Source organism: Mus caroli, chromosome 10 (assembly GCF_900094665.2).
Source record: "Mus caroli chromosome 10, CAROLI_EIJ_v1.1, whole genome shotgun sequence".
Lineage (NCBI taxonomy): Eukaryota > Metazoa > Chordata > Mammalia > Rodentia > Muridae > Mus > Mus caroli.
Genome location: NC_034579.1, coordinates 10392048 through 10413200, shown reverse-complemented (window position 1 = coordinate 10413200; position 21153 = coordinate 10392048). Strand labels below are relative to the sequence as shown.

Sequence of the window (21153 nt, the reverse complement as noted above, 5' to 3'; positions counted from 1 at the left end):
CAACTGGGTTCCAGAGAGAAAGGTACTGTGGCAAAGCATGGGGTTGGAGAGAAGTGCACCCCAAAAAGCCGTGGGAATCTGGAAGCATGGGGCTGGTGCGGCAACGACCTGCCCTGGGAGCTTTGCGAGCTTGGTGGAGAGATTTCAAAGCTTCTGGTCAAAGAGTACACCAGGCTGAAAGCAGACCAGGCTGAAAACAGACCAGCCTGTCCACCAATGCCCTGCCAGTGTTGCAAGGATTGCCTTTTAAATATTTCCCACTAGAGAAGACACTTTTTCACACAAAGGAAGGCAGGGTGGTTTTGAGAAACCACACATCTGTTCCTTTGCTGTGCAAGGCTTAGCTTACAGGAATACATCCCTACTCAGAAGTCCCTTTGTGCAGAGCACTAATCTAGAGGAAGGAACCACTATGAGGAGAGGTCTCGGTATGCAAGGTATTGGCCTACAAGAATACATCCTGACTAAGAAGAGGCCCTATAAAAAATGCAGAGTTCTTCAAGTCCCAGATCCAAGCTAAGTCTTGTAGAAATGGCAATGTTTGAAAGGAAGCAAGCACTCATTGATAGCATGTGTGTTTAACGGTTAATCATTTATATTCAATTTCATAGCTGAAATCAAAGATGATTATGGCTCAATTTTTCTGTTGGTATTACTTATAACATGAATGTCTTCTTGGAATTAATGAAGCAAAGGTACTTAAAATTTGGAGCCACAATTCTGGATTTCATGGTTTTCTCCTTAAATGAAGACTTTGCTATTCTCATTTTCGTAGAACACAGCTTAGATCGCCAGATTATCTGGCTCTAGTGAATTAGTCAGAATTTTAATTGCTAGGATTCATTAATAATGGACTTCACTGCTTCCTTATATGAGAACTCAAGGTAGATTAAAACTTGTCAAATATGCTCACAATTTTGGAAAGCTATCTTAAAAATTGTAGCATTCATCTCAAGGATGCTTCAGCACTCAGATTCAAGGACCAAATCCTACCATTAGGGATCCATACAGTTCTATTTAGATTTGAGCCTGGCCTCCAAACTATACATTATGCATTTGCCTACTACTGTCTACCATGCTTGGAATTCACCTTGGTCTGGGCTACAGCTTATCCAAGCTGTACAAAAATTATTTGTTCTGCAACACAGATGAAATGGTCCAATAAGCATCCCTGGAATTACCAGAACCTCAAAAGATAGGATACGTGACCATTTCAGGACCCAAGAAGAATCCTGTAAATGGTGTGTAAGTCTTCATCAAACAGCAGTTAAGGCAGAGGAACCCTAATGCTTTTGGCACCAGCTAGAGGTAACTGAGCAGAAGTCCTGACCTGAGAAAGGCCATAACCTAAATGTGTTAACAGCTGCACTGCTTATAGCTGTGCAACATTTTCTGTTAGGGACAGACAATATCTAGGCAAGGACTATGTCTGACTGGTGCAGACTTCCTTACACAAGTGGCCGAGATGCAAGACAACCCACCCAAGATGGCTCAGACAAGAGAAAGACTGAGCACTGACCGCTTTGCTGAAGACAGTCTTTATCTACACACAGAAACAGACATGCATAAGAAAATGAGGCTGTAACTGTAACAGTATTTCCCTTTTGAACCATACTCCAGTTCCAGTCCTCAAAAATGGTGACTGACTGAATAAAGTCACTTTTAAATTCTATTATGTATTAAAATGAACCAGATGGTGTTAGGGGAGGAATCCTAGTGGTGTGTGTTTCTCCATCCAAACCTTCTCTCTGGCTCTAAGTTCAGACTAAACCAATTATATGTTATGTCATCCTAGGTGTCACGGTCCCTTCACCCCAGTCATTGCCCTGTAAAGCTTCCATCAAGGTGTGCAAAATGACAAGGTAGCAGGACAGAATTTCTGTGAAAAGGGACAATGGCTGTTCATATTCCTTTCTATACATTTTTTTAGAGAGAGGAAGGTCTTCATCCTACAGATCAGTCAGGAGGGACACCTGTCAGAGCATGGTCAGGTCTATTTTTCTCTGACCAGAAATGTCTCTTTCACATATCACAGAAAGATATAGTTGTCACTGCCATCCAGAGGCAACCAGTCAACACAAAATGAGGACTCAGGACAGGGCTCCTGCTTGAATCCCAGCTCTGCTGCCTCCCATGAGAACAGGCAGCAAAGGGGCAATTTTTCTTTAAAGATAACTGGACTGGGTAGCAAGCCAAAGGATTTGTTGGGGATGAAGGATGAGCTCTGTGAGGTATCCAGAGATTTTAGGAACAAAATGAAATGAAATAAAACCACACAAAAATTTAGGAAAAACTCAGTAACTGGCGAAACTTATTTTCTTGTTTGGCACTAAATTTCTTAATTAACTTTGTAGGGATTCAAAGGTCCAAAATAAATGAATTATTTTATTCTGTTTTATTTAATTCTTAATTAGTTAATGAATTCCTTGGCCTGAGTTTAACAGCATGTTAAATCAATGGCTTTGTTTTCATGACATGGTTACCTGAATGTGTTCCATTGACTCATAGAAGCCAGTTATGGTCTGCTTGGCCAAAAGCTGACTCAACAGCCTCAGGAATGAGGGATCAGGACTAGTTTAGCGCACCCTGCCAGCATCACCATGTCTCTGTCACAGGAATCATCAGAGGGATTTCCAGCTTCCTAGTCACTATATAGTGACTTAGGTAGCACAAGATATAGAAACTTGCAGAGATATGGTGTTTTCTCCTAGCTTGCTAATTTACTAGCTTGAAATCAGCCGTGTTCAGACATCAGGGCACATCTCTGCAGGATTGCAACATCAAGATGAACTTTGTACCCGGTTTACAAAAAAAAAATGGATGATGAGGATACCACAAGGAAGGCTGGGAGATTTCCTAAAGTTTGAAAATGGCAGTGTAAGCTCATGAATCAAGATAGCAGTAGGCAATGAGAGAGAAGGGACTGGCTACCAGGGCAGGAGCAGACAGAGCGAGGAGTTAGCAGTGCCTTCTATGCCTGAGAAGACCATGCTATGCCAGACAGAAAATAGAGGAAAGAGGGCAGGAAGGAAGATCTGGAAACTAACACCGGTTTTAAAGCAAACAAACTCAGAAGGCAGCATGCCTCTGTGCTCTGTGCTCTGTGCTCTCTGCTCTGTGCTCTGTGCTCTGTGCTCTGTGCTCTCTGCCTCTGTGCTCTCTGCCTCTGTGCTCTCTGCCTGCTCTTTGACAATCCTACCCCAGTGGAAAGAGACACCATGATCTGCCAGGCTGCTGTGCAATGAGGCAGAGGAGGGGCTCCGTTGTAGCTTTTCAGTAAACCTGTGGTTTCAGTGTGGCCCACAGCCACTACTGCTGTCACCTTACTTAATAGTAAAAGAAAAAGGTGGAACCCTCCGAAAATTCTCTGGAGCCCTCTGACAGCTCATTCTCTGGCCCACATTCTCCCTCAGCATCTACACCTGGTGCTAACAGCAACAACAGGAAAAAAAAATGCAGAAACCTTTATGTCCTTACCTTATGGGCTACTAGAGTGTCACATCACCTTTTCCCAGGCCCTGGCCATTTGCATATGTACACATGTTGGGCAATGTAATGAGTATATTTTAAAAATCATTTTGGAAGTCAAGGACGAAGCCTGCATCAGAGTCCTCACCTGCTGAAGTGTAAATATCACTAACAATTTACTGTCTTCATGTTTGTCTACATAAGCATGCCATACCTGGGGCTTCACCTAAGGGTTTTGGCTCAAGTCTATAGTTATGCTTACAAAACATTCAGAAGGCTTCTCCTGTTCCTACCTGCAAGTTCACTCCTGCTTTGATACAATCTTATACTTGGAATAATGCCACAGCCATGTCACCAACACGATGTGTGATAAAATGTCTCCCTGCTATTTGTATTAATAGGTTCATTACACCCACATTATAATAAATGCCTTATAACTATCCTATAGGAGGTACCAATGCTCTGCAGCTCTGGTGAAGAGAACTCAGGCTATACTTACAGGAGGCCCCAATACAATTGGCTCTGTTTGTAGATACTGTCCCATGGATAATGGAGGGTTAGGATATAAAGCCCTTCTGGGAGACGGTGCTCTGATGGTGGTCAGATATCTTCTCTCTCTTCTGGGAGAGAGGTCTCTTCTTGCTGTAATGTCCTTTCCAGGAGACAATGGTCTCCTTGGGGACAAGTGCCTTCTTGGTGAGGCATCCCCTTGGGACATCTCTCTCCTCAATGCAGCTTCTTTTCTTGGTGACAGATGCCTCATTGGCGACAGGTCTCGTCTAGGTGATAAATGTCTTCTGGGTGACAAATCTCCTTTGGGTATCAGATACCTCTTTGGCGAATTATCTCGACAGGGTGAAGAATCATAGCCTGGGGAGGAACGGTAGCTTGAGGGGGAGAAATCCCTTGGGGAGGAGCTTGGCTCTGAAGACAACATGGCCTCTTCGTCCATGGAGCTTGGGATGTCTAACCTGTCTTTGTCCGGTTCAGAGTCTGTGCTTTTGCTCTGGAACAGCCTCTGATATTCTGTCATCTGAGTGTCCTCACAAGAGTCACTGGGTGTCATGAGCTGAGTAACCTGAATACTCGGTAGAGTAACCAAATAGCTGATCAATGACGAATGTCCCAGAGAGCTATCTGAAGGGACGCCATGGGCTACAGCGCCAACATTGACAGGCAAGGATGAGAACCTAGGAGGCTGAGGACTGGTGCTTCTTGACCTTGTTTTGGGTGTCAAATCTCCTTGGTCATCAAAGTCATCGTCATCTTCATCATCATCATCGTTGTCATCTCCATCTTCCCCTTCCGATTCCTCCGCATCTGAGAACTGGTGATCAGTGGAGATGCCGGACATGCTGTGCTTCTCAGATGTTTTGTGCAACTCTTCCATATTTTCTGAAAGAACCCAACAGTAATTATTAACAGAGGTTAAGATCCCACTTTCAAGCCTGGGAGCTTCTATCTGCCCCAACACTCTTCCCCAAAGCCTTCCTTACTCCCTCACCCCCTGAAACGTTTGATCATGGCTCTGAACCACCCCTGGACACTTACTTGTACCTACTTGGTTTCACCCCTGAGAACTCCAGAATAGGATCTCATATTTCAGACTTCAGAGAAGTCTCATGACACAACTCAAAACAAATGGATGTGGCTAGTATTGCTAATGACTGACACTAGAGGAAGAAAAGCAAAGCGACAGCCTGTCTCTCCTGTTTCAGGTGCAAGTTTATGTGTAAGAGGGATACCTCAGGAGGTTTGCTGACCTCCAGATCCTCGACTGGGGTTAATGATGGATAGGTTTTCTACTATGTTTCCTCGCAATAGGAAGACTAACACATTAAAATGCTTTCAGTTTCCTCCCAAAGCTTCACAGCACATAAATCACAACTCCATCCCCTGCCTCATGCACACATCCCTTTATCGTGTTTAGAGACAATTATTTTGCTAATACAACCCTCCCCCTCTAAAACAAGTTCCACGGCAAATGGTTTCCTTTCTCCTTAGTTCCCAAGCAGCTCAGTATGCTCTTTCATTCCCTGCAAAGAGTACTTAATAAAGTGGCATGTAATCACAGGACCACAAAGGCCACCCGAGAGGCCAGTCCATTCAGTAAGCTACGTACCTGCTTCTTCTGTTTCTGTGTCATCTACTGATGTCATCGACACGCCCAGCTCCAGGCACTTTTTCATGTGGGCCTTAGATTTCATGTGTTTTGTTAGGTTTCCTAGAAAATGCAAACAAGAGAACCAGAGAATTAATTATCAAACTGTGATCACTGATACAAAATATTGTATGATGAACTACCTTATGCATATGCATTTTTCTATACTACAAAACTTATCATAAGAGACTCAGGGATCAACTCAGGGTCCTAGAGAATATTCATTTGTTCTCATGAAATGACTGTGTTATTGTCTGTTGTCATCTTGACAATGTAGTATTAACACACAAGTATGCACTTTTATTTTCCAGTATAGGCTCCCAGAAACCTGGGTAAAAATTCAGCCTGATGAAGGCATTATTTCCCTCTCTCTGATATAGCTATGCTTATTATTAATTAATTAAATAAATCACAATGAACTATCCTTTCAAAAATTACTATCTCACATTATGATTGAGTTGTTGCTTATAGATCTAGTAACTCTACATATTATTTTTATACCTCCAATACAAATATTTCTACACTTTTATTGCTCTATTCAAAACATCTATAATTTTTGAAAGAGCTTGAAGAGATTTTGGATATGTTAACTCTTAAGGATGTAAGTGAATTAAACTTTATTAAATTTCCATGAATTCATGAAACTTATCTGTTTCTGCTACTGTTTGTGTATGTGTGGTGTTGTATATGGGTGAAGATGCTAAGCATGGCAAGATAAGATACAGCCAGCCCTCTGTATCCATGACTTCTACCTCTGTGGTCTTAACCACCCAAGGATCAAAACTGGAAGAAAAGATTGTCTGTATTGAAAAACTCCCATCTACTTTCTTGAGTACTGCATAAAAAATACGATTTTTTAAAATACACAGCAATTACTTTGTATAAGGTATTCAAGTAATCCAGAAATTATTTAAAAGTATAGAGGAGGATGTGAGCTGTGTGCCAGTAATACACCGCTTTATCCAGGGGCTGAGCCTGCGTGGGAGCTCCTAAAATCAATCCCTCACAGGCACAGAGCGAACTCTGTCTGAACTTTCATGTGTTTCTTCATATACAGTAGCTATGAACTATATATACTCATACTCCAGAGAGGAACTCATTTGGGCTCTCTTCTTCTGAGTAGGTTTGTAATCTTCAGAGCAGATTTCTAGCTAGGAAGTTGGAAATGGAAACAATCCCACCTTGACTTTGGTTTGCAGAAGCCATGAGCATCTGATGTAGCATACCAGAGCAGGACAGGAGACAATGGTAGGAGCTTGGTAAGGCAAGGGAGAGGGATTGGTCCTTAGGAGCTTGGTACAGGCAAGGGGAAGATAGGTCCTTATGACACACTTGTACTCAGAGAACAAAAATCCGAAAAGTGGATATTTCATCAGGAGATGAACCCTGTGGAACTCCCAAGAATGCACTGCTAACCCTCAAATTCCTAGACTTCTGCCTGCATACTCCCAAAGGCTGACAAGGAAATTCCATTAATGATCAAAAGGACGCTCTTTCCTGGTGGAGTCTTCCCAATGGCGTATAATTGGATTTAATCATTTACCTAGAGTATTATTTTGTAAACTTTACAGTGATTGGTGGACTTGCAGTGCGCCCTACAATCAAACTTTTAAATCTTTCCTCCCAGGAACTTCTCAGTAAGCTGAGAGAAGGGTATTTAAAGAGCAGTATCCTTATTTCTTTTGATGTACAGATGTTTATGTTTCCTCTCTCTATCAAACTTTAAATGAGGCATTAAAGACACATAAACACTCTCCTAATAAACAGATATTTGAAAACCCTGAATATCAATACTTCTGTCAAAAGAGCACAGCTTATGATTGTGGGCTACAACTGAGATAGGTATATGTCTCCTTACCCGATTATCACAATTCATACCTGGCTTTAATTATTTGTGTCGGGCAGATTACTGGATATTAACATTAAATGTGAAAATGCTAGAAATGAAGTGGGTTGATGAGGGGCTGTCTACAAGCTACCTTAGACAGATCTGACATGCAACATGAAGATTTTCACCGTATTACAGAATAATAGAAATAAAAATCGAGCAACCTTAAGTGAAACATTTCTGTGTAAATCAGCCTCTTAAAACAGATATTTGAAAATGACAGGTTATCTCAAGGCAGGTCGTTGCTGGATGAGGTTAACTCTTGAGGTCTGAGAGTAAGACTTGCCTCCAATGCTGATAAATACACAGAGCAGAAGCTATCAGGTCTCTATGTATAATTAATGCAGCTGTGGATGAAGGGGGCCCACCAGGGAGTCTGTGGATCTCTACATTATTTATACGCTTGAAAGTGACCATGGCCACTTTATTTTCTTCTCAGTAGCTTCCCTTGCTTATCCACTGACTCTCATGTATTGCCTTCCTGAAGAATTTCAATATTGTTGCAAATATTATCTAGCCCACATAAATTTCCAACATGAAGTAATAGCCATCTAGGCACTTCTAAGCCACTTCCTTCAGAGACAACCTGCCTGGCCCTCAGTCTGTAGCTCTTAATTAGTCATAAAAGGAGTCTCAGAGTCTCACATACATCCTTTGATCCTGGACAGGAAGGAGGAAATATATCTCAGGGGGGTTATATTTTCACAAACAAAATACTCTTTATGGTTGGTGAAAGTGAGTTACAAAATAATATTCAGAATCCTAAGTAGCCGGAAGTTTTCCTGAGACCTTTCCCTCTCCAAACAACAGCAGCAGCAGCTGCAAAAGCCAAGCTCATACCTTTCGTTTTGAAGGCAAAATTACATAACTTGCATACATAAGGCCGAACATCAGTATGAGTGCGTATGTGTTTTTTGAGCATACTTGGCTTCTTACAGCGAATTCCACACTCTTCACAAATATACTTTCCCCGTCCACGTCCTCTGACATACACATAATCTTCATTGGATTTGTACCTATTTGAAGAAGAGGCAGACCACGGTGATTTTAAATACTTTTAGCATGTGATATACCAAACCAAAAGCTAGTCATTGCCTGATGTCAATTTCTATGAGGGTCTTTTCCAATTATTCACCCTGACTTCTACGAACCCTGGGAAGTTTATATAGCAAACACTTGAGACAATTTATGTAACAGAATTATTGCTGTATGCAAAACTTTATTCTATGTGGAATAACAGATTTACTGATGGAATATACAAATGTCCCAATAGGTTAACCTATGTCCGGAGAGATACAGACCTGGATCTCCCGCTTGTGGGCATAGTATAGCATCCAATCAAAGAGCATCACTAAATGCAAACCAACATTTTAGAATAACCATGCTTCGTGCATAATCTGTTAACATGACATCATCTATAATATACGTATGGAGACATTTGCAGAAATAATCCTAACTGAGAATAGAAATCTTCCTTGCAAGTTTCTACTCTATTTTTACAACCCTGGTACATGTGTGCCTCCAAAATTTCAACTTAGCTAAGGCTAAGCTCTGCTCCCCAACTGTTGTCTACAGATTTGATCTGTTCTTCCTAGGACCATGAAACTGTACTCATGTGAAGTTTAAATTTCAACTGGCTTCTTGAAAGCAGTGTTGCATAATGAGAACTAGAGATTCTGAGATGAAATTAGTGTTAGTTTCCCGAAGGAATGGTCTGAAAGTGTATCTGAGGCCATCTACTGTCATGAACTGGAGATGAAGAAAGTCTTGATAGAACATGAGATACCTACCCATTGCTCCACAATCTCATTTTGCTTACAAACCGACAGCACATGATAAATCACATAGGTTTTGATTATCACACAGTAGACCTGTACTGCACAACTGAATAAATAGTACAATCCCTTACATCACAGCAGGGCTAGAATTTTAGGTCCCATGTCATTGTGGCAAGAAAGGATTTCTGAAGGTCCTTTGTATAGTTTCCAAAGGTCGGCTAACATGCAGAAATCTTTGTTCACTGTGGAATTCCTAGTGGTATTTAGACCTAGAGTTTTGGTTTGTTTTATGTTTTTCCCATTCTAAGAGGCTTCTGACTATGCCCATTTCTAGCTAACACCCCCAAGCAGGTACAAAAGCGAATTCAAATTCAATTGTCCAATTTGTAGAAGGCTTTTCAAGACGAAACATCCCTCCATGTGTTGGAATATCAACTCTGCTACGGATAAAGCTTCATCTCAGCATGTTCGGCATTTTGGGCAGTGCCAATCAAAGGGGAAGATGAGGACCATCAATTTTACATGCCATTTTCCCTTTCATAAAACATCCCACCTATGGCTTGGCCTTAAAACTTGTTTTCTTCTCATATTTGCATTTTATAATAAATCAGAGCACATCCTCAAGATGGAAAATCATCCTTCTACATTCAATTTCACTCTCTGTTCCTAACAAGGATGAAATTGCTTAAGGGGATATGATGATTTCACAGAAAGCCAATATTCTTCAGGAAGGGTTAGTCTATCATCAATACTGGGTTGTACTGGCTGGTTTTGTGCATTAACTTGATACAAGCCAGAGTTATCTCAAAGTAGGGAATTGCAACTGAGAAAATATCTCCATAAGGTTTAGCTATAAGGCATTTTCTTAATTACTGATCAATGGAGAGAGAGCCCAGCCCATTGTGGGTGGGGCTGTCCCTGGGCAGAAGGTTCTGGGTTCTATAAGAAAGCAGGTTGAACAAGCCATGAGGAACAAGCCAGTAAGCAGCATCCCTCCATGGCCTCTTCATTGGCTTCAGTCTCTGGGTTCCAGCCCTGTTTGAGTTGCTTTCCTGACTTCCTTTGGTAATGAACAGCAATGTTGAAGTGTAAGATGAATAACCAATTTCAATTTCCTCCACAATTTTTTTTTTTTTTTTTTTTTTTTTTGGTCATGTTGCAGCAATATACACCCTAACAAAGACCAGTTGATTCCAGCATAGTGGAATATTGCTGTGACATACCTGACCATGTTGTGGGGACAATTGTGGAAGGACTTTGGAATTTTTGGTTAGAAGAGTCACTAGATGTTAAGAGTTCTGTAGGATGTTCTATAGAAGCTTAGGAGATGCAAGGCAAAGGATGGAGACCTGGCTTAGGAAATTTCAGAGGGGGTTTGAATACTCTATCAGGACCATTTGCTATCTCGAATTAAGGTTCTGTAGTTCTGGTAGCTGGAGATGAAAAAGCAGCTGTGATTAAAAGATACTAGAATTACTAAATCAAACCTTTGCTTTGTTTGGATACTTGATGCTGGTCAGCTGGAGCTAAGAAATTAGCAGTGATTAAGAAGAGACCAGCATCACTGAGATGAAATCTTCTGAGTACTGTTTTCTGAGAGCACACAGAAGCTGTGCTCCAGAAGTGGCCAAGGTTGTACCTAGTGCTGGCAGCCAAACTTGGTAATGAGTAAGAGTTACCAAGGTAGTACTGGTTTTGAAGCCATGAAAGGGTCATGGAGAACCACCAAGGCTTGGCCCTGTGAGAAGCCAGGAGAAGCCATTGGTGAAAGTGTAGTATAGAAAGAATATCTTATGTCTGTATGCATGTGGCACCAGTCAATAGAACTGATGGACTATGGCTTAGGCAGGAATTAGGAGGTGGAACATCTAGAAGGAAAGAGAATTCTGAGACAGAGCCAGACACAGTAAGATTGGCCCAGGAAGACATGAGTAGATGGACTCATGGTGCCTGATCGCAGGTAACCAGCCGCACCGCAGAATGTAGATTCAAATAAATGGGCTATCTTAAGTTATAATTCTAGTCAGAGAGGAGCCTAGCTATATGTCCACAGTATTTGTAAATATATTTTGAGTCTGTGTCTTATTTCTGGGAACATGGGCCTGAGAGGAAGAACCAGGACGTAACTTCTACAGTGCAGGCCAGTTGCAGCAAGGGACCCAAGCCCTTTGGAGCAACCTAGAAGATTGTGAGTGGATCCCAGACACTGGGTGATTGGAATTTGGGTTTGTCTTGATTTGATTATGCCTGTGCCCTGATTTTCCCTCTTGAAGTAAGAAAGTATTTTACTGGAGCCCACAGTTGAGAGACTTTGAATTTTAAAATACTTTAAATTTTAAAAGGACATTGGCTGTTTTAAAGGGACTGTAATTTTAATGTGTTTGAGCTTGTTTGTAAAGACTGTGGGACTTTTAAACTTATGTTTTTAAATGTGAGATCTTGGGGATAAATAAGAAAGGAAGGGTGGTGGCTTAGCAGTGACTGTGTGTCAAGTTGACAGAGGTCAGTTGTTCTGGCTGCTTGTGTCTGTCAACTTAACACAAGCTAGAGTTGTGAGCAAGGAAGGACTCTCAGTTGAGGAAATGCCTCCATGAGATCCAGCTGCAAGGCATTTCTCAATTACTTATGAATTGTGGGAAAGAAAGCCCAGCCTATTGTGGGTGGTGCCATCCCTGGGATGTTGGTCCTGGGTTTTGTAAGAAGGTAAGCAGAACAAGCCATGAGGAGTAAGACAGTAAGGAGCACCCCTCCATGGCCTCTGCCTCATCTACTGCCTCCAGGTTCCAGGCCTGCCTGAGTTCCTGTCCCGACTTACTCCAATGATGGACTATGATCTGGAGGTATAATGAATGCTTTCCTCCCCACATTGCTTTTTGGTCACGATGTTTTCCCTCAAAGCAGCAGAAACTCTCAGACACTTAGTTGATGAGAAACACATTTTCTCCTCAAACAAAAAAGTATTTTCAGTGTCTTAGCTGATTAACTCATCTAAAGAATGAAATAAAGTAAAATTCTACATAAATCTGTGTATGGGGAGAATGTGTTCAGATAGCCTATTTATGAATACCCACATTTCTGAAGACCCACAAATCTACCCAGTACACAGTGGATTTTGAAAAGCAGCAATTTAAAGAAATGCTTATTATCCCTATCAACTAGATAACCTGGATAATCTAGTCAGTAATCTCTGTCACTGTTGTTACCACTTGCAATCAACAACTTCAGAGGTGAGAAGGTGCTGTTTGGAATGAATGCCTGGCTACCAGAAATTGTTAGAGACTTAGTTCAGAGATCAAAAAGTGCCTGAGTTAGAAAACAGAAAATAAAAAAGACATGTGGTTTTTTTTTTTCTGGATCATCAGAACACAGCAGAAGAGAGTCCCAGAAGTGTTTTTATTTCCACCTATGTTCTTTGTTAGCAGAGATGCATTCCTCAAAACATACAATAATCCTGATGGCTGCTGTAAGCCATATACACCAGTGCATATATATAAGTATATATGCACTACTCTGAAGAGAGCTGCTGCATAGAAGTCTGATGACTGAGTCACAGAGATCTGAGAGACTGGTCTCTTGGGAAAGACAAAATCTACATTCTTTTCATTTATGTAATGATATGTCAGATGTCAAAAAATCCTGAGACAAAGTTCATGCATACATGCAAGTGTGATGAAAAGACTCAATGCCTAAATCAAGCAAAATCCAAGGGCAACTCAACTATAACAACCAACTCCAAATTGGTAGGTAGAAGTGTGAGAAATTCTATGTCACTAACAGTCAACATTTTTTTATGGTCAAAAGGAACATTTTATCCTTCAAATGCCATTGGAATAAAAGTATGGTCATGAAACTTTGTAATTTAATGGCAGGTTTGTGAGATGGGATTAAATGACATAATCCCCCAAATATATTTAATGTAGTTAACATTTTTTTTTAGCTAAAATCATAGCTCTAGACCTCTTCCATTGATTGCAACTAATATATTTCTATTGAAACAAAAACCTAGGGGGAGCAGGGCAGAGGGAGGGTATAGGGGACTTTTGGGATAGCATTTGAAATGTAAATGAAGAAAAAAAAAAAAAAAAAAAAAAAAGAAAAGAAAAAAGAAAAAAAAGAAAATATCTAACAAAAAATTTTTGGAAAAAAAACAAATGTAGCTGTCATATATACTTATATTTTCTTAATTATATATATTTGCTATATATGTTATAAGTATGTATTATTTGATATGTATATATCATATATATATATATATATATATATATATATATATAAAATAGTTATATATATATATATATAAAACTATTGGCCCTTACTACTTGAGTCCCATACCTTGACTTGGAGAGCAAAAAAAGAAAAAAAAAAGGTGGTGAAAGTGTCCAGATCCCATGAAAGACTGAAGTTCACAGAATCTATTTCTTAGAAATGTACAGAAGTTTGCATGGTTCCACTCATATCAACACAGAATACAAGTATGTCCATGCAGTAACCCAAATGCTGAGGAAGTAGTAAAGACTAAAGGAACATATGAGACACCATGGGGCTGCCAATGGAGAAAATTTCATATACATTTAGAGAGAACTTATGGTGCACAATGAATGGGACCGTGTTCACTGAGGGCGGGTCCTAGAAGAAAATGTATTTAATTGGTAGCTTTCTCCAGCCAGCGTTCATCAGTTTTACTGAGAAAAGAATTTCCTTTGTGCGTCTGCCAGATCACACACTATTTACCACACACAACCATCAGGATCGTTCACACCAACTTACAACTGAACATTTTACATCTGGGCTTATGTTTCCTTACCCCCCTTCAAAGATCTTTATTCGGATTGGCTCGGTTTGTTTGGATCCAAGATCTTTATCTCCATGAATCTCTCCTTTCCCTCTTTCCTTTAGGACATTTCCCGCTAATTTCCTTTCTAGTTTGTTGCCAAACAAGAAGGGCGCATCAGGTTTCATCTGCAGGATCAAAAGAGAGAATCATTTCACGTGCTTTCTCCGGGATAGCCTGGCCTATACATCCTGCACTTCTATCATTCCTGCAGGCTAGCTTAAATTCTTTAATAAAAGGCTACAAATTGATTGCAGAAAACAGAGGACACCGGAGATAAAATCGAGGGAAAAATGTCAGTTTCCATGTGGTCACTTCAATGTTTAGGTACACTGACACTGAGTACTTCTCATTTCCTCTGCGAAATGTTAACAGAGACTTCTAACACATACTCTGCCGTTTGAAGGAACAAGCCAAACATTCCATATGAAGGAGGTAGTTTCAAAAATCATTGAAGGGAAACTAACCTTAACATAATGTCCAAAATACATTTCTCAAATCTCTATTTTCTTCACTATTAATTTTGTTTACTCTAAAAGTTATCATATTTTAAATTTTTACATGTAAGGACTAACTATTTAGGGGCAAATCAGGAGAAAACAAAAGTCGTTTTTGAAAGAGATACACAGAATATGAATTGTAGTCAAGCACACCCTTGATATCATTGGTGGCACTTGCCCTCTGAGATCTAACATCCTCCATACTTCCTCCTCAATCTTTTTTTCAGTATCCATCCCATGTTTTATTTCCTCATTTCATAAGCCCTGGATTTCCTCATGTTTGCACTATCACTCAAGAGGCCCAATAATCATTACTCCCAGCAGGAGAATTCCCCTTATCTGGGCTGACAAAGCACTCCCAATATTTGGAGCTTTTCTGGGAGCCCTCAGAGTAAAGGCAGGCTATGGCATCTCCCATCTCTGGATAAGAGCAGGTTACGAGAATGTTCCTAGAATATTTTACCTTTTAGATATTCTATCCCTCACAGTCTACTTAGCATCTGACCCACAACCCACTGTATTTTCTAAGCCAGGGTCTGCTGTTACCTGTGCAAACTGCTTCCAGGCGCTGGATGAAGTGAGCTTGCCAGCTCCGGGCCTGTGCATAGCAGCCAGAGTATAAATTTCTGCAGTAATTTTTTGTTTGGATCTCAGAAGGGCCAGCGTGGTCTTGGTGTTCAATCCTGATGGGTTTGGGTTACAGGAACTAATGCACCATGAAGCATAAACGGAGGATTTGAAGGTGGCCTGTTGCACAAAATTGGGTTTTGTATAATTTAAGAAGCACCAACTCACAGTAGTAGTTGTCCGCAGACTGGGGAACTGAAGGATCTGCTGGAAATCGGCCACGTCTGTGAAAAGAAGAGTGGAATTTGCCACATTTCCTCCAGGACCAGAGGCCATGTGGACCAGCATGCTGACAGGCAGCTTGCGGGCCTTCCCTTCCTCTTCCTGCTGACTGCCTCCGGTGGGCAGTGCAGAGCTCTGAGGGCTCATGCTCATGTCTGACGACGTCTCATCCATGTCCAGCTCATCGGAGGACTCTCTGCTTTCTGAGTGCCCACTGAACTTCCGTCGCGGCGGAGCCCTGGACCCTGGAAGTATCTCCCTGTTGGGAGGGAAGGGCCCGCTGGCAGACGGATGGTCTTGAGAAGAGGAGGGTGACAGGGAGGAGAAGGAAGAAGACCTTGACTGGGAGCAGCCATCCTTTGGCTCCGAAGCACACCCTTGCCTCACGAGCTGGGGCTTCTGGGGCCGGGAAAGGCCCTTCTTGATGTCTGAGTTGGTTAGCTCCACGGCACTGAGTTCTTCCACAATCTGCCCGTACATCTTCTCCTCTTTCACCCGTTTCTGTTGCTTGGTTTCCATGAAGAGCTCCAAACTGCTGGCTGGAGACAGCATCCGCTTGCTTCCTCCGAGAGAGGCTGCGTTGTCTGAGGTGGACGGTAAACACAAGGGGATAGAGGACTCTAAGCCCAGGGGTAAGGTCTGAGGTACTTTCCAAAGAGGGTATTTTTCCAAGCCCGTGTGCTGCCCAAGCACTTGGGCTATGTTTAATCCTATCCCTTGCATGGCTGCATTGGTTACCAGTGTTCTTTGGGTCATATTCTCATCGACCTTGCATATGACGATGGCGGGGCTATTCTGTCCAAGTATCTGAGAAATGCTTGTGTACATGACACTTCCGTAGGATGGAACGTGGGTCTGGATCCGAACAGGAACCACAGTTCCCGGTAGGGACTGCAAAGGCCCAGCATTTTCTGAGGCGAAATCTTCTCGAAGGAGCTGCTCAGTGGGCGTTTCAGTGGATTTACTGCCCGGGTCTGATGGAAACTTCAGAGGGAGGCTCTTGGAGTGTAGCCCTGATGTTCCGGAATAACACGGGTAAGTCTGCTCTTTCACATGGGGATAGTCAGCAGATTTCTTTCCAGTGTGTTCTGCTACATGCTCTAAGGGATAGCTAGAATGAATGTCAGTTTGAAAGGGAGGCTTACTGTAGCTGTTCTGAGGGTGTGGAGTGAAGGGATGGGGGAAATGTGCCTGCCACCAGGGAGGCTGCTGAGCTGGCAGATGAACCATACAGACAGTCGGGTACTGAAACTGAAACAAGGCATTCTGGATAGGAGAAAATGGGACCGCATCTTGATGTGGAAACAGATGTGGCTGTTCGGGTAAGTGCTTGCTCGTCATGTAGGATGTTGGCTGAATCAACGGATTTCTCAGAGATTCCTGACTGTCCATGTGCATGATCTGCTGCTGGGCAAGGTGGAGTGGTGGCCCTGAGCTCAGTGGGCCACAAGTACCGACCTGCTTTCCTGGGTCATCCCCTGGCAGAGGTGGAAGCACAGAGGACCACGCAGCCCTGAGGCCAGCGTGCAAGTGCTCCATGTGCTCCTGCTTGACGCTGGGGTCCACGCCGGCTTCACCTTGGGCAATTTCTGGGGAGCCACTGAAGGAAGCCTGACGCACCAAAAAGCATTTCTTCCTCTCCCGGGACGGTGATAGCGTTGATGGGGATGTTCCAGCCACTGGAGCGTGGGACAGGTTCCCATAATCAAATGATTTACTCCGTATTTCTGGGACTTCCGTCGGGTGAGGACAGGGCATCTGCTCGGAGGAGCAACGCCGCATTTCTTTCTGGTGGTGATGACCCGGAACAGACAATGAGTATGAACCCGCAGGGACAGTCAGAAACTCAGAATGCTTACCGCTCTCATCCTGCTTCGGAGGTGCAGGGAGCTTAACCATTTCTTCTCTATCAAAGGACATGGAGAAACTGGAACTGTGGGATAAGTTGCTTTCTTGGCTGGGACTCCTAGAGAGGCCGGTGCCTGTGGACTCAAAGCTGGATTCCCCTGAGGAGTGTTCCAAATCCGCGAGCCGCAAACGTTTCTTTTTGGGAGGCAACTTCTCAGCAGGGAGTTGGGAAAGAGTTTCGCTTCTCTGAGGCCACTGGAATTCCTCCACAGGCTTCTCAGGCTCCTTGGTAGGAGCTTCCTTCTCCTTCTCGGGCTTGTCAGGTTCCTCTGTGACTCTGATTTCAGGGACCTGGATGTTGTGCTGGCGAACAAGCCTTGGCTGTGCATGGTAGGAGTGCTGTGGTACCTGCTGTGAAGGGGTTGGCTTGCTTCCGCTTTCTCCACCATCCCCTGAAGGAGCCCACTCTGGGCTTACAGGGGCTTCCAAAACCTCACTGTCACATGTCTCAGCAGGTGAAGGGGTCTTGTCCTGTGTGCAGGCCACCATTTCTGTTGACTCAGATCTTTCAAAGGAATTGGGCCTGCTCAGCGAGTTTGTGTGCTGGATCACTGAAATCACATTTCCTGGAGGCTTCTTGCCCAGGTCTGTCATCTTGTCAGGATCAGCAGCCAAGGGCAAATCCTCAGACCCAAGAGATGGACTTCTAGACGGCAGCTGGGGTCGAGCTGGGTCTAGACGGTCAGAGTGACCATGAGCAAGGCTCTCGTGTGCGGTCATGGCAAAGCCACTCCTTCCTCCGTCCTGCAGCTTGGGGTCGTACTCTGAGGACATCATGCCCACGGGAGCATTTCCCATGCCACCACAGATCATGGGAACATCCTCTTCATCCCCCACGCTCTTCTCTTTCCTGCGTTTTCGGTTCTCACAGGTAGTCCCGAACATGGTTGGCACTCCTTGCACTGGCACCGAGGGGTCCATAAAATATTCCCCTCCTTGCTTGAAGGAACCCAGGCAAGAAACATCTCTGTAGCTCTGTTTTGGTGTTTCAGAGTCTTCCCATTTCTTGTATGGTTTACGGCAGACATCGTAGTCATAGCCCGGCCTGTCTCCAGGAAGTAATTTCTTTTCCTTCAGGGATGGACTGGCAAGGCCCTTGGATACCCGTGCAGGGTGCTCAGACTCCATGTGGCCCTCCTGGACCGACGGCAGCTCGAAGGCTGCTTGCCGTCTGAGCATGCGCTGGGGAGGTATGCCCACAGTGCCGGGATAGAACACATCATCAGACCCTGTCATCCTTTCATCAAATGAGTGGCTTCCTCTCAAAGAAGGAGGGACACTTAAATTTGTTGCCGAAGACGTTGGCATCGAGTTGCTTCTAATAAGGGGTGAAGAGTCCACAGGAGCTTCTAAGAGCATTGGATTGCTGCCTAGGAAGTTGCCTGGGTAAGGTTTTCCTTCATTTCTAACAGAGGACGGGATGGCTTGTGGTTGCCGACACTCACTGTTGAATTTCGTGGTCTTCAACATGTTGAGTTGACCGGGGTCCATTTCTCCTTTGCTGGGATTCAGCTGAGAGATAGGATCTTCAAACATCTTGACCTCCAACCGGGTGTTTAAATGAGGTAATGGTTCCATGATGCCCCTGCGCCCCATGGCGGTGCGCTCCTGACCGGTGGGAGTAACACTAAGTGTATTCCTTGGACTAAGTCGACAGTATTTTCCAAAAATGATTTCTTCATAAGACTTGGCGTTTGTGTTGGGTGGGCTGATCTGCTGCTCTGCACTTTCTGAGCGAGAAAAGTAACCAGAGTCCGTACTCCCCTTGCTGTGCGGGCTCAGGAGGTTAAGGGATGGCTCGGAGTCTTGTCCTTTCTTCTCTGACAGTCTCAGCGCAAGTTTCTGTTTCACTGTGTGAGAGTCATCCGCCTTAGCATTCAGAGATGGATTGGGGAGCATTTCAGAGCTCAGATACTGAGAGCCCTCACTGGGTAGTGGGATCCCACTTTTGGGAATAATCAAAATTGGCACCTTCATTGGACCTCCCAAAGATTCTTCCAAGGACCCATGGTAGCCACCTCTGCTAGCAATGTCCAAAGGGATGGGAGGGCCAGGGCTCACTTTGTCAGAAGCCTCAGCAAATAAAGAGCTCTCCTCATCCGTGTCTGTGCTCTGCTCACCGTCGGAGTGTATCTCTGCTTCTACATCGATAAAACCAGCCTCGAGGTCCAATTTGGATACAGATGATTCAGTGAAGGGTACCAAGCCTGCCTTAATTGCATGGGCATGAGACTTCCTGTGCTTGTACAAATTACTCTTTGTCTTGAAAGAGAAGCCACAAGGTATACATGGATACGGCCGCTCACCAGTATGGGACCTGATGTGTTTCTTTAAGACGCTGGGTTTCGCACATGCCCTGCTGCAGTATGGGCAGATATACTTGCCTGGCTTTTTGGGTTTGTGCTCTTTCTTGTGAGCATCTTCTGCCTGTTCGATACTTTTCTGGGAGTATTGGCTGTAAGCAGGGTTGAGATTTGAGATCTTTTTTCTAGGATAACCACCGCTGTGGCCGTGCATTGGAAAAGGAAATAGGTCCTCAGAGGCGACAGATGGCAAAGGGCCAGGGAAAAGCCAGGGAGGGCCCTCTAGGCTCTGGTGTGGCTTGTGGCTGTGTGTCATGCCCTGGGACAGTGAGTGCTGAGGGAAAGAGAGCGAGTGTTGGCATGGATAGGGACTCGGACGGTGCGGTGAGTATTGCTTCTCTGTGACTTGATGTAGGCCCTCGCCAGGCGAGGCCAGCTTCCCAGAACCAAATAGCTGTGCCGAAGCTGCATTTCCAATCTGCTCAGGATCTATTTGTGGTGGTCTCGGTCCTTCCTGACTGCTGAAAGTGCTCATCTTAAGAACAGCTGATTGTTCCTGCCTCCATCTACCTGACACGCTGTCAGTTTCTCCAGACCTTGAGGTAGCTTTTTGTCCTAGAACTGTGTCCCCGGTGTCCATTTTAACACAAGGTCTTAAATGCTACTTTGCCCGGAAGCCAAGCAGACTCATGGAGTGTCTCCAATGCTGTGCTTTTTAAAGCCAGGTTGTTTCTGGGTTCCTGGTTGTGAACTCGCGGACTGTTCCCTCTCTCTGGAACCTTCCACGCTCACACTGGAGTCAGTGGGCATTGGATGCCAGTGTCCTGGAACCAAACTATAACACAGTTCTCTCCATCCTAGAAATGTCCTTCTTCAAAAGCAAAGTGCAAAGTTAGGGCATTTGAATCTTTTTCAACTAGGATGGGTCTGGGGTGATGAATAGCCCAGAAATTCTGCTCATCAACTACAGCCAAGTTCAACAGCCAGTTTCACTGAAGTACAACGGCCTGAAGAAAAACAAAAGGGATAGCCATAAGAAGTGCCCAAGAGGACAGCAAGACCAATGGTAAACTATCAGCCTCAAGTTGGAAAAATCAAAATGTTTTTCAGTCCAATAAATTATTTACAGCTATTGCATTAATTATCTAATTAAAAGATAGTAATTTTAAACTCAGAATTCTGCCACAGGTGTGAATTCTTTCATGGCTGATGTGCAGACAGATTTTATAAATCCTCCTGCATTTTATTTAGGAAGTGTATATGGGGTTCAGAGCTCAGTGACAAAGCAGTATGCTTAGTGTCTATGAGGCCCTTGGTTCCACTGAATGGACACATCAAAAAAGCATTTAAAGGACAGTATGTCATTCAATAGTATTTATAATATATGATTTTTAACAGCTTAATTAGAAACCTTAGAGCTATCCCTACCCAAGTTTTATGGCTTGTGTGCAGAAGTGTATTATAAAA

At 43.4% G+C, this 21153-nt stretch overlaps 1 protein-coding gene across 9 annotated transcripts in view; it reads right to left on the bottom strand.

Annotated features, from left to right (window-relative positions):
* Hivep2 (human immunodeficiency virus type I enhancer binding protein 2) overlaps window positions 1–21153 on the bottom strand; it is a 184822-nt gene that overhangs the window by 3541 nt on the left and 160128 nt on the right. For all 9 annotated transcript variants that reach the window (XM_021174414.2, XM_029482568.1, XM_029482567.1 and 6 more), the window contains 5 exons: window positions 15173–20693; window positions 14100–14254; window positions 8358–8533; window positions 5591–5692; window positions 3968–4863 (listed from right to left, as the gene is read on the bottom strand). In XM_021174414.2, coding sequence (XP_021030073.1) covers window positions 3968–4863; window positions 5591–5692; window positions 8358–8533; window positions 14100–14254; window positions 15173–20326 — 6483 coding nt within the window. In that variant the 5' untranslated portion in view covers window positions 20327–20693. The remainder of the gene's footprint in view (window positions 1–3967; window positions 4864–5590; window positions 5693–8357; window positions 8534–14099; window positions 14255–15172; window positions 20694–21153) is intronic.